Here is a 14,367-nt window from a genome sequence, read left to right as displayed (position 1 = left end):
ACAACAATAAAAACAACCCAGGTCAGGTGTTTACATGACAGTTCCTTTCATTCATGTAGGGTCATTAGGGAACCTGTTCAGCGAGATTTGGCAGTGTACAGGGGGCGGTGAATAAACTGTCATCTAAATTATGGAAAAATGAGAATAACACTGGCACCTCATTTTAACAGATATATTTACCAAAATTACATTAAAATATCTTGAAATACTAAAGAGTAAATTTATTCAATAAAATCGTCTTTGGCTTCAACCATGGTCTCCAGACAATTTTGGAATCTCCTGCAACTCTTCTGGATGGTCTCCTTGTTTAAGTTGGTGAATACTGCCATAATCCTTGCCTTCAGTTCATCTTTGGTGTTGCAAAGTGTTTTGTTGGTCTCTCACTCAACTACGCTCCACCCATAACAACCGAGGAGGTTGCAGTCTGGGGAGTTGGGTGGCCAGATGTTAGGGGTGATGTGGTGGCAGAAATTGTCTGACAGCCATGACTAGGTTCTCCTGCTTGTGTAGCATGGTGCAGAGTCCAGATGCCAGATATAGGGTCTTCCAGTAGCCACCCTCTTGACCCAGGGCAGCACTATCTCCTCCAGGCACTTGATGTAGGCCTCTATGTTGAGTCTGAGGCCATGTGGGAAGATGAATGGAGGCTTAAGGAGTTCTTTTCTTATCAGAACAATCAGTGTGAGTTTTCTGAGCTGCTGTACCGCATTATTTATGGGATGACCCAATATTTTACATTTCATACTTTATGTTTTACATTCATTATATCAATGATATTTACCAATTATTTTTGTTGCTTCAGGGCATTGGAGAATATGTTAACTGCCGAACGGGGATGCCATGTCACTTACACCCTACCAGTGCCCTCTTTGGCATGGGCTACAATCCTGACTATATTGTCTACCATGAATTGGTTATGACATCCAAGGTAAAATATTCACATGCTGACACTCTTGAACAAACTTTGTTAATTTATTTCATTGCATTGTATTTTATTTGTTGAGTTATTTTTCTCCCTGACTGGTCACCCTTGCCAAAGCTTACTTGTAAGAAAGGGTCCAAGTAAGAAAGCATTCGGATTACTCTGTATAACAAAATTAAGATTTTTTTTTGCCTTTGGTCAGTAAGTGTTATTTCCTATTTGCTTCTATCTAGAAATCAAACAAAATGACTACTGTTCCCTTCAGACTTTGCTTTTGTAACCTGAGACACCGATGTTTTGAAACTGACCTATTTTTCCATTACATTTCAAACAGATTCAGCACTGAGTTGCTGAAGCAGAAATATCATTATAGCAAATATTCTGCTCAATACCACAGATTTGCCTGTCAGTTGTTTAACCACAACCACTTGAGTATGTCCCTTGGTGGCTGATGATATGAGCAGGAGTAGTTGGAGGAGCACCATAGCCATATATTGAGAGGGATTCTTTGGGGTTTGAGTAAATGTAACAAAAGCAAAGTTTGAAGGAAATATTAGCCATTCTTTCAATATTTTCTAGGGGTAAGCAAATAGGAAATAACAGTTGCTACCCACGGACAAAAGTCATATTGCACAGTGTTATTTTTTTACAGTTTTGAATTAACCCTTTAGCATTCAGATTACTCTGTTAAATGTAATACTTATTTATTAATATTGTTTTCAATTAATCATGCATTATCTCACCACCATCTCTACCACTAACACTATCACCACCAGTACCACCATCGTCAACCACTACTCCCACTTCTACCATAACAACCATCATTACTACCACTGTTCTCCACCACCACCGCCACCATTCTTGTCGCCATCACTTCCACCATAGCCACAATGATAACTACCATCACTATCACAATCACCATCACCACAACCAATGCCACTCACAACCATTGCCACCAACAGCACTTACCACCACCACCACCACCACCACCACCACTTGGTATTAACCTTATCTGTTTCTTTTATTACAGGAATACATGCAATGTGTAACTGCTGTGGATGGTCAGTGGCTAGCAGAGATGGGACCAATGTTTTATACAATTAAGGACTCGACAAAGTCAAGACAGGTCAGTCGAATTTCTGTCGTTACTTCACTAATCTTCCTATAATGCCTTACTAACCTCCACCAAATCTGTGCAGAGATAATTTAGATTTTGACAATCTTAGCTTTGGTCCTTGTTTTGGGTGCACCTGTATGAACTAATCTTGACATGGTCCACCTCGGGTTTCCCAGGTAGGCCTGTTTGCAACTGGATTAAATCCAAAGAGGTTGAAATCTCAGTGATATATATATATATATATATATATATATATATATATATATATATATATATATATATATTTATGTGTATTTCTTCTATCTTAATGAATAAAAATTCTTCTGATAGAATAAATGGGTTAATAGAAACCAATGTAGCAAAGAACACAAAATAACTGTGGTTTAGTTCCTGTTTTTAAGGCAGGAACTCCTTGAAATTTTGGGTATTTACGTAAATTTAAGAATTTAAGGAATGGAGAAAACGCATGTTATAATTGCATACTTTATTCCTACATATGTTTCAAAGGATTACAACCTGTGTGATCCATAGGGATCTTTGATATTAAAATTGTAACCTTCTCATCAGGGAAAGCATGGGAATCATCTTAAATGTAAGACATTATGACTGATTATGAAAACAATAGATGGATAAGGTTATGACTTGATTCATTTGAAAAAAACTGTTAGAGAATTGGACGCTGCCGGATAGTGGGTTGGACAACACATACCTATAAATGTGTGAGAACGTACATGCATACATAAATACATATACACAAACACACACATACATGCATACTGATACACACACACATATATATATACATACATATGTGCACATGTGTGTGTGTATATATATATATATATATAATCATCGTTTAAACGTCTGCTAGCATGGAAAGCGGACGTTTAAACGATGATGATATATATACACACACACACATATGTATACACTCATACGTCCACATTTATACATATGCACATACGTACCCACGCATATACAAATATACACGTGTGCATGTCCCCATATACACACATGTATCCATTTATATATACACACATGTATAAATAGAAATAGACTCATACACATACACATAGCTATACATCTACGCCTGTTACCTAATCAAATAAACAGATTCGCATATACATATACATACATGTATACATACGTAAACACACGCATGCACATACATACATACATACAAATACATATACATATATATATATATATATATATATATATATATATATATATATATATATATAAAAGAAAAATAACTCAAATGTTTTCATATATACATACATACACATACCCATATACATACATCCACATATCTATATATCCATATATATATATATATGTATACATGCACATATATATGGATATGTGGATGTATGTATATGGGTATGTGTATGTATGTATAAATGAAAACACTTGAGTTATTTTTCTTTTATATATATATATATATATATATATATATATATATGTATATGTATTTGTATGTATGTATGTATGTGCATGCGTGTGTTTATGTATGTATACATGTATGTATATGTATATGCGAATCTGTTTATTTGATTAGGTAATAGGCGTAGATGTATAGCTATGTGTATGTGTATGAGTCTATTTCTATTTATACATGTGTGTATATATAAATGGATACATGTGTGTATATGGGAACATGCACACATGTGTATATTTGTATATGCGTGGGTACGTATGTGCATATGTATAAATGTGGAAGTATGAGTGTATACATATGTGTGTGTATATATATATATATATATATATATATATACAAGTGCACATATGTATGTATTTGTGTATATATATATATATATATATGTGTGTGTGTGTGTATCAGTATGCATGTATGTGTGTGTTTGTGTATATGTATTTATGTATGCATGTACGTTCTCACACATTTATAGGTATGTGTTGTCCAATCCACTATCCAGCAGCGTCCAATTCTCTAACGGTTTTTTTCAAATGAATCAAGTCATAACTTTATCCATCTATTGTTTTCATAATCGGTCATAATGTCTTACGTTTAAGATGATTCCCATGCTTTCCCTGATGAGAAGGTTACAATTTTAATATCAAAGATCCCTATGGATCACACAGGTTGTAATCCTTTGAAACATATGTAGGAATAAAGTATGCAATTATAACATGCGTTTTCTCCATTCCTTAAATTCTTATATATATATATATATATATATATATATATATATATATATATATATATATATATATATATATATATATATATACAGGCTGCGAAGAGTAAATTGTCGTCTGAATTATGCAAAAATGAAAATAACACTGACATGTCATTTTAACAGATATATTTACCAAAATTACATTGAAATATCTTGAAATACTAAAGAGTAAATATACTTAATAAAATTGCCATTGGCTTCAACCATGGCCTTCAGACCACTTCGGGATGTCCTGCAACTCTTTTGGACAGTCTCCTTGTTTAAGTTGGTGAATGCTGCCATAATCCTTGCCTTCAGTTCATCTTTGCTGTTACAAGGAGTTTTGTTGGTCTCTCACTCAACTGCGCCCACACATAATAATCAAGAGGGTAAATCTTGCCAGATCAGATTGGAGCCTGGTGCAGCCTCCTGGCTTGCCAGTCCTCAGTCAGACCGTTCAACCCATGCCAGCATGGAAAGTGGATGTTAAGTGATGATGATGATGATGTTTCAATCTGGGGAGTTAAGTGACCAGATGTTAGGGGTGTTGTGATTGTCTGAGCCATGTTTGGATTCTCCTGCTTGTGTGGCATGGTGCAGAGTCCTGTTGCCAGACATAAGGTCTTCTAGCAGCCACCCTCTTGACTCAGGGCAACACTCCCTCCTCCAGGCACTTGATGTAGGTCTTTCTGTTGAGACTGGAAAGATGGATGTAGGTATAAGGAGTTCTTTTCTTATCAGAATGATCAGAGTGTGTTTTCTGAGCTGCCATACCTTCGTAATCACCATTAGTCTCATTCAACTCTTTCTGAATCCTCTGCAGTCCTCAGATTGACACTCAAACACTCTATTGAATTTCAGATCTGAAATTTTTAGCAAATGCAAACATATGGACAAATTTCTTTTGAAGAATTAAAGGGCACCACTCTCTCTGGATTGAGTAGCTATTTCACAGACTTTGGGCCTCTCTCTGTTGACTTATTCCGTAACTAGCTTAATTATATTACAGTTCAAGGGAACGTAACTCTAATTTTCTTCTTTTCTTTTTCCATTTTTATTCACCTTTCCACTTTTTGTATCTACCTTGCTCTCATTTTCTCTCAACATTTCTTGTGTATCAGCATCCAGTTTTGTAATTTGAATAGACCATGTGCTCTCTGAGCCTGAATATTGCTTGGAGACAAGGCAAGTTCTGAAACAATCAACTTAGACCTGTATTTCTATTGCAAGCAACTCTTAGTAGCTCACATCTATATACTGTATACATTAAATGATATATATATATATATCCTTGGCTTACTTTCCATGTTGGAATGGGTTGGATAGTTTAAAAGGAACTGATGAGCAAGAGGACTGCACTGAGCTCCAGTGTCTGCTTTGGCATGGTTTCTATGGCTGGATGCCTTTCCTAACACCCAACCGTTTTACAGGGTGTACTGGGTACTTTCACTGTAGCACCAACACTAGTGAGCCCACCAAATAACTTGCAAGACAAGACTCCCTCATACATATGTAATATATAACATATTACTTTTCTTCACAGCATAATCATTGCTAATCCATTTTGTTAATGCTCATTGCATTAAATATTAGTTTCAAATTTTGGCACAAGGCCAGCAAGTTCGAAGGAGGGGTTAAGTTGATTACATTGACTCCATTGCTCCACTGGTACTTACTTTATCAATACCAAAAGGATGATAAGCGAATTTGATCTCAACAGAATTTGAACTCCAATTCATTAAATATTGCTAAAAGTAAAATAACAGTAGATGGCTGCTTTGAAAAATCGCTATATGGTAGTAGAGGGGAGATAATTCTGACAATTGTTTATTTGCTATCGTTTTTGTATTTGGTTTACAAGATTCTTTATGTGAATTTGTGTTGAAACGAATTTTGTTTTGTCTAGGGAGAGTCATTATGTCAATAATAATAACGCATGCACTGGTTCAATTCTACTCCTTTATTACTATTCAGTTCTTTAAATATCTATTCCACTAACTAACTGATCGTTTAGCTTGTTAGTTAAACAGTCAATCACTTGTTTTTTTTTTTGTTTGTCAAAGTTCATTCCTTGCCTATCACAAACCTTTTCAGTGACTTCTCTCCCATTTCATTACAGAGGCTATGTTTGCCTATCTGAGCCCTTGTTACTTATGTGTGTAGAATGTAGTTGGTGTGTGTGTATTCTTGCATCCATATGTGTGCATGCTTGTGTGTGCTTATGTATGTATGTATGTATGTATGTACGTATGTACATACAAAGGCGTACCCAAAAATAACTGGAAACATTCTCTGTGGGAAAAGTCCATTATAGTTCAGGCTTCTGCTGCTAGAAGCCACTTGAAACAACCCTCAAGTATCAATTTTTTGACTGGTGGCATCAAGTGAAGTTGTACTGCTACGTGGTGTGTCTTTGTTTTGCAGAGCTTCTCCCCTGTTTGCCGATTTTTGCGATGGCTGAAATGAAGGAACAGTGTGCATTTGTGAAATTGTTTTTTACTGGGAAAAATGGCAATCAAATCAGTTGTCATGCTTCAAGTGACTTACAAGGTTGCTGCCTTGAGCAAAACACAAGTGGTTTTCACACTTTAGGAATGCTTCCTTGTTGCTTGAAGACTAACCTCATACAGGGCGATTGTCAACCTCCTGAATGAATGAAAACATCATGGAAATTTGTGAAATGATCTTGGAGGACTGTTGCCAAACAACAGAACTTGATATGACTGGTGTGTCATGGAGCTCCTGCCAATGAATTTTGAATGAAGAATTGCGAATGAAAAGGGTTGCAGCAAAATCTGTACCTTGCTTACTCAAATGATGAAAAGCAGTCACGACTGAGTGTGTGTCGTGAACAGAAAAAAAACAGTTGGAAGTTGATCTGGACCTTTTTTCAAAGGTCATCACTGGTGACAAAAGCTGTTACTATGGCTACAACCAGAAATGAAGCAGCAATCAAGTCAATGGAAGCATTCAATGTCACCACATCACAAAAAAAACACATCAAGTGAAGTCCAATGTCAAGATGGTGTGAGATGTGGTGAGATGAAAACACCCCAACCTGTGGCAAAGTGGGGAGTGGTAGTTTCATCATGACAATGTGCCTGTGCACATCACCTTGAGTGTGAGACAGTTTTCGACCCAAAATGGCATGACCCTATTTACCCACCCTCCCTATTCACCTGATCTTGTTCCCTGCAACTGTTTTTTTTGTTCCCTTGAATGAAAAAAATCCTAAAAGGAAAATGTTTTGCAGATGTGTAAGAGGTGAAGAATAAAAACAACAGAGGTGTTAAAAGGTATCACTTGGCAAGAGTTCCAGGACTGCTTCGAACAGTGGAAAACGCACCTGGACCGATGCATTGCTTCAAATGGAGAATACTTTGAAGGCGATGAAAGTGTAAACATGTAAAATTAAGTGAATCAAATAATATTGCAACATTCCAGTTTCTTTTGGGTATTCCCTCATATGTAAGTGTGTGTTCTTGTGCATGCGCATGTGTGTGTGTGGGCATGCCTGTATTTGTGTGTGTGTACTTCTGTATTCGTGTATGTGCATGCGAGTTTTTGTGTGCATGTGTGTATGGTTGTGTCCTCTTGTGTTTTTGTGTGCGTGTATGTGCATGTCTGTCCATACTACCTATTTACCAACTTACCTATTTATCTACCTGCTTGTCTCCCCATCTACCTAATTAATTAACAATTTACATATATTACTTATCTGTGTGTGTGCGTGCGCATGTATGATGTTTTGTGTGTGTGTGTATATATGTATATATATTTGTATGTATGTGTATATATGGTATATATATTTATATGTATATCTGAATATATATATATATATATATATATATATATATATATATATATATATATATAATGTGTGTGTGTGTGTTTCCTTGTCTTGGTATTACATACTACTTTAAATGACCATATGACCATCAGTGTCAGGCAGTGTCCTGCATTTCTAGTCCTTTATGAAAATGTATCAAATTACTTACTTGGAAAACAGGTGAGAGCTAGTAACCGTTTGACTGTTGTCATATTATTTTTCTTTAACATTAATGTAAAAAGGTATGCTAATTACACTGCCATATTATTGTAAATGTATCATCGTTAATTTAGTGTAATTAATGTTTATTCTGGTCATTCTTTACAATCATTATTATTGTTAAAGAGGTTTTCAGAAATAATATTCACCTAGATATATAAATGTATAATACTTTGGGCAAGTTTCTTCTAGTATAGCCTCACCCTAGCTGAGCAAAGCCTAGTGAGTGGATTTGGTAGAGAGAAACTGAAAAAAGCCTATTTTGTATGTATTTCTGCATAAGTGTGTGCACATGTTTGTACATGTGTGTGTATGTGTGTGTATGATATAGTTCATAGATGTTGGTGTGTGTGTGTGCATGCTTGTATCCTCTTGTCTTGACATCACATGATAGTTGTATCGTTGTTATTCAGATGGAGTCTTTTGTTTTCAGTCCTCTTCGTAAACAACTCTGGCCATGGGAAGATATTATCTTGCCTGGACAGTATAAGGATAAAGGGTTGGTGACAGAAGGGTACCCAGCTGTAGAAAATCTATCTGATCCATGCACGCATAGAAAGGTGGACATTAAAAGGATGACTTGTTGTTGTTAAGGTAGTGAGCCGGCAGAATCATTAGCATGTTGATGCTGGGCAAAATGCTTAGTGGCATTTCATCCATCTTTACGTTCTGAGTTCAATTTCTGCTGAGGTCAACTTTGTCTTTCATTCTTTTGGGATCAATAAAATAAATACCAGTTGAACACTGGGGTTGATTTAATCAGCTTATCCCTCCCTTGAAAATTGTTGGCTTTGAACCAAAATAGGAAACCATTACTGTTGTTGTTGTTTTTATTTTATTTATTTATTTTTTTCACCATTCTGTTGCAGGATCGTAAGAAACAGGTGAAGGAAGAGATGACAGCAATGGAAGATGAGATGAAAAGAGCTGATGAACTGATCAAAGCCAGGAAGGAGCAACAAGAACGGTCTGCCCTTGGTTCTAAAAGGTGAGACAGCAATTCAGTCCGGAGTGGGTAGTGTCCTCAAATTTGGTAAAAGAAAATTGACCATATGTTTACACCTGCTAAAAATTTTAGATCTAGAATTAAGCAGTGTATTGGAATTATTGGATATAAGAAGAATACAAGATCTTTCTGCAATGCATAAGCTGCATCTCTTAGATCCATTGACATAGGAGTTAGATTTCTCCACAATTCTTCCCTTAATTGTATGTGGTGTGGAGCTACTCTTCAAATCCCATACATGGCTAGCCAACTTAGTTGATGTGCCAGATAGATAGTTTGTATAATGCTTTTATTTTTTGAATTCACCTTTACATAACCAGATGAAATTTTTCATTTCAATTGATTTATCTTGAAGTATTGCTGTTACTTCTGCCTCATATATGAAGTTTATCGTATATGCCTGGTCAAGTGGGCAAGTTTCAGGGTCTCAACAGTTACAACTGGGAGTGGGCTTTTGGTGATTTTTATGAGTTATAATGTTGGAGCAGTAGTTGCATGATATTTTAATTGAGCATCTGTTAAGAATTTTCCTGGAGCAATGGTTTATTGGGAAATGTTTATCTAAAAGACTTGGATATTTCTTATCTACATTTAGAGAGAAAGAAAGGGGCGGAACAAATTATTTTCTGACTTCTATTTTAGGTCTATTTTTACAATTCATATTTTTACTTGAAGAGTTGTGTAATATATCTTATCATCTTTGAAGCTATTGTTAGCTAGGCATTGTTATAGTAGGGGGCTGCCTTATCAAATATTTGTTTAGAAGATAGATTTGATATCCTGTTACTAATGTTAGCAAGTTTTTAAAGACTATAGTTGGGTGACAGGACTGTTTGTGTATGTATGGGAATTTCTTGTGTGGCTTATGATATAATTTATAAGAGCGGGAGTTTAAATCTAGGGAAACAAAAAACTGACTATATATATATATATATAAATATATAAATATAAATGAATGAATGAATGAAAAACACAAATCTTGTTAGATCCAGCTATTTACGGTTTCCTGGTTGAAATATTAATTTATTTTGCCATTTCTCAAGCTGGGAACAAGAATCATGTCAGTTGACTTTTGTGCAGACGACACTGGTAAGGAAGAACAGAAGGGCAACACAAGGGGAGATAATCAATGTTACAAGGATTCAGTGTCAAGCAGATGTAAGCATGTTGGTAATGGTTTGCTAAGTGTCTGGTGATCTACTTTTAAATTCCAACAAAATGTATTTCTTGAAATGCAGATATACAGAAAAAAATCTCATGTTGACAGTTTTCAAGTTCTTTAGTAGATATAGTTTTTCAAGAGAACATTCTGAACAATTGTGGACCTGTTAATATTGGGTCTGGCTTTCAGGAGGATTTTCCATTTCATCATGAAGCTTCCAGATTAAAGCCAAAAGGGTCATTGAATGTCTCTTATTATGGTCTCTAAAATTGGAAACCCAGGATAGCTGTATTTAACAAGATTTGTGGTTTTTGTTATTATAACATTATCTTTACTCTCTTGGCTGAGTGAATACTTTTCTACTTGTTGAAACTTTACCACATAATTATGTATATTATTTATGTCATAAGAATTTATAACTTTGAGAGACATAAAAAATAATAATTTTTTTTTGCTAACTGTGAATCTCTAAGTAAATAAAGCTATAATAATGCTCTATGTACATGCTATTATTTATAGCTTTATCTACTTTGAGTTCAACAGTTAATAAGAGAGCCTAATGATATAGAACATGGAGACTTGTTCATCCTCAAACTTTACTTCCTTTTATTTTATTATTTTATACAGTGTATTTTTATGGTCTTTACGACCTACACGCGTTTCACTGCACAGATTATGGGTAGTTGCAGGTGCAACCTGGCACAATTTTCAGTGCAGCTTCTATATATATATATATATATATATATATATATATATATATATATATATATATATATATATATATATATATATATATATATATATATATATATATATATATATATATATATATATATATATATATATATATATATATATATATATATATATATATATATATATATATATATATATATATATATATATATATATATATATATATATATATATATATATATATATATATATATATATATATATATATATATATATATATATATATATATATATATATATATATATATATATATATATATATATATATATATATATATATATATATATATATATATATCAACTTTAAATAGAGCTCTCCGTTGAAAATACTTTATTATAATAATAATAATAATGAAAATGATCTATGAACATTTTTTTATAATATTTTATAATATGTATTAATCATTCTGGATGTTCCATCGAAATGTTCATAGGTCATTTTCATTATTATTATTATTATAATAAAGTATTTTCAATGGATCAGTTTTGAGCTCTATCTAAAGTTGATATATATATATATATATACAAAAACTCAACTGTGAGTATTTTGCTCAGATTGTTAACAGATACTATATTATTTTGCCAAATTTTTGGTGTAAAAATATATATATATATTAATATTTTCTCTTTTCATTACAGGTCAAATATTGCTACCCCAGGGAGAGTGGATCCAGCAACTCCTTGGTCAAGTAGGAAATCATCCGGGAAATTTGGCCTGTGAATATAGCATGCGTGTGAGAGGAGCAGGAAGAGAGGCGTTTTGTAAATAATTTATGAAATTGTTTCTAATAAATTTGTTGAAAATTAAGTTCATTTTTGTTTTGGTTCTTTGAGGGACACTGATGGACTAAATGGTTATTATTTAGTTTATGAGAAATCACTGAAGTTAATTACTGAGAGGCACCATCTGCATTAAAAAATAATAGTGACAGCAGCAAAAACCTAATTAGAAATAATTATGTTGGCTGTGCAGTCAAGAAGTTTGTTTCCCATATACGTGATTTTGGGTTCAATCCCACTGTGTGACATCTTCACAGAATGTCTTCTACTATAGCTCAGGTTGACCAAAGTTGTGTGAATGGATTTGGTAGACAGAATCTGCTGAAAGAAGCCCATTGTATATACGTACATACATCTTCTCTGAGGTCTTCCAGGTAGGTAGGTACGTACGTACATACCTACCTACCTACCTACCTACCTGGAAGACCTCAGAGAAGATAGGTAGAGTACAAAAAGTGCTAAAGCAGTGCTTCAGTAATAAATGACATCAACCAAAGATGTAAAAAGAGGTGTATATATATATATATATATATATATATATACATATATATATATATCTTTATTTAATTAAGAGTAATTAAAAGAAGCTAAAATGGTAAGCAATAGAAGAAAGAAGTGTACAAGAACATTTGGTGAGTTTGAGGTACTATTACTTTTCTTGGGACATTTCCAGTTAATATCTTCATTCTTCATTTCATTCTTCAGCCAATCTTCCAAAGGTTTGAAGTAGTTCAACATTGGTGTGGCATCAATTTTGCTGGAGCCAGTCACCTGATGTAATGCTTCTGGCCATGGCAACGAAGAACCAAGTTTCAGCATGGCTCTGCAAGAGGAAGAAGAGGGAAAGTGTGAGTAATAAAAGTAGTGGTGGTGGTGGTGGTAGTTATAGTGATGATGTTTATGGTGGCTGTAGTGGTCGTAAGTTGTGATGATCGTGTTGTTGACAGTGTTACTAATAGTGATGATTGGTGGTGGAGTAGTAGCGATGGTGGTAGTAGTAATGGTGAAGGGTGTATTAGTATTAGTGGTGGTTGTTGTGGTGGTAGTGGCAATGGCGGTGGTGGTGTTAATGATGTTAGTGTTGGTGATGGCAGGAGTGGTGTTGATGATGGTAGTTGCAGTGGTGATATTGGTTGTAGTGGTTATGTAAGATGTAGGAGGATATCGAGGTGTAAAGGTGATAGTGTGGTGGTGGGGGATTCTATGTTTGGACTGTTGTGGTGCATTGGCAGAACAAGAGAGAGATTAATCTGGGGTGTGGCTGGGTGTTGCATGCATGTGTGTGATATAATGTGGTGTGATGTGTGATATAGTGTAATATCATGTTGTGTGCATTATAGAACATTTGAATAATAGATATTTACTGTAAGTTCTGGTATGGTACAGTGAAATATATTATTGGTAAAGAGTTGAAATACTGTATGGTATAGTGCTATGCACTATGTTACAGTGTTATACATTATGTTAGAGTGTCACACATTGTGGAGTAGTGTCATACACTGTTGCAGTGTCACGCACATATACACTGTGTTACTGTGTCACATAGTGTGATTCACTATCACATTGTATACAATTTCACTCATTGTAACTGTTGTATACCTCTCGGGAACTCGCAGAGAAAACACAACGAGTTGTACAACTTAGTTATCACATTTATTTATTAACTATAAACAAAGAACTCACTCACCGAATGTTAGTTATCAAGAAACAAGAATGTCTTCCTCACCATATATATCCCAATAACATTCAACCTCGACAGTCAACCAAAACAGCAACGAAACAGGGACCTCAGACGAACTATATTGAAATATGGGACTTCAGACGAACAACAAACAAATCTAACAGTCCATATAACAGTAACAGTGTCATACTTTATGTCACAGTGTTACGTATACATTATATCATAGTGTCATACATTGTGTTACATTTAAGTTTTATAACTTACTCCATTTTTTCCCCAGCTTCCGTACTATTATATATGTCACATTTATGCAGTTCTCCTGTGAAATGAGCAGCTTTACACAAGGCTTCATGGAATTGAAACTGGATTATATGACTGACAAAGTATCTGAGGAAACAAAATATATACATGCATTCTGTATAAGATATAGATATACATACATACATATAAGCATAAGATGGAAGTCCAAATGAACCTTTTTGTTATCCTATTGAAGACATGAAATTTTGATGGATGGTTTTAATTCAGATCACTTGAATCCTTTTCTTACCATTCTTATGCTGAAATACACTGCCTTTGGTTCAAGTAATTTTGAAATTAGTAAAAAATTTATTAAAATAACTGTCATTAACAAGTTGGTGTTTAAGGTGTGTGTGTGTACATACATACATACATATATATATATATTGTGTTTATGTATGCTTATATAGAGACG

The 14,367-nt window shown here is 34.4% G+C and overlaps 2 protein-coding genes across 3 annotated transcripts in view; one reads left to right on the top strand and one right to left on the bottom strand.

Moving 5' to 3' along the window:
• LOC106878466 (pre-mRNA-splicing factor ATP-dependent RNA helicase PRP16) overlaps positions 1–11,999 on the top strand; it is a 73,485-nt gene extending 61,486 nt beyond the window's left edge. Inside the window, exons 23-26 of the mRNA XM_089364397.1 lie at positions 803–928; positions 1,953–2,048; positions 9,137–9,255; positions 11,831–11,999. Coding sequence (XP_089220523.1) covers positions 803–928; positions 1,953–2,048; positions 9,137–9,255; positions 11,831–11,912 — 423 coding nt within the window. The 3' untranslated portion in view covers positions 11,913–11,999. The remainder of the gene's footprint in view (positions 1–802; positions 929–1,952; positions 2,049–9,136; positions 9,256–11,830) is intronic.
• A 472-nt stretch (positions 12,000–12,471) lies between these two features.
• Positions 12,472–14,367, bottom strand: part of LOC106869868 (angiotensin-converting enzyme) — a 57,604-nt gene continuing 55,708 nt past the window's right edge. For both annotated transcript variants that reach the window (XM_014915789.3, XM_014915788.3), the window contains exons 12-13: positions 13,917–14,039; positions 12,472–12,794 (exon numbers count right to left, since the gene is read on the bottom strand). In XM_014915789.3, coding sequence (XP_014771275.1) covers positions 12,539–12,794; positions 13,917–14,039 — 379 coding nt within the window. In that variant the 3' untranslated portion in view covers positions 12,472–12,538. The remainder of the gene's footprint in view (positions 12,795–13,916; positions 14,040–14,367) is intronic.

The sequence above is a fragment of the Octopus bimaculoides genome, chromosome 16 (genome assembly GCF_046866305.1).
Source record: "Octopus bimaculoides isolate indiv1 chromosome 16, ASM4686630v1, whole genome shotgun sequence".
Lineage (NCBI taxonomy): Eukaryota > Metazoa > Mollusca > Cephalopoda > Octopoda > Octopodidae > Octopus > Octopus bimaculoides.
Note: the sequence above shows the minus strand (reverse complement) of the source record. Positions and strands in the feature narration are given on the sequence as shown.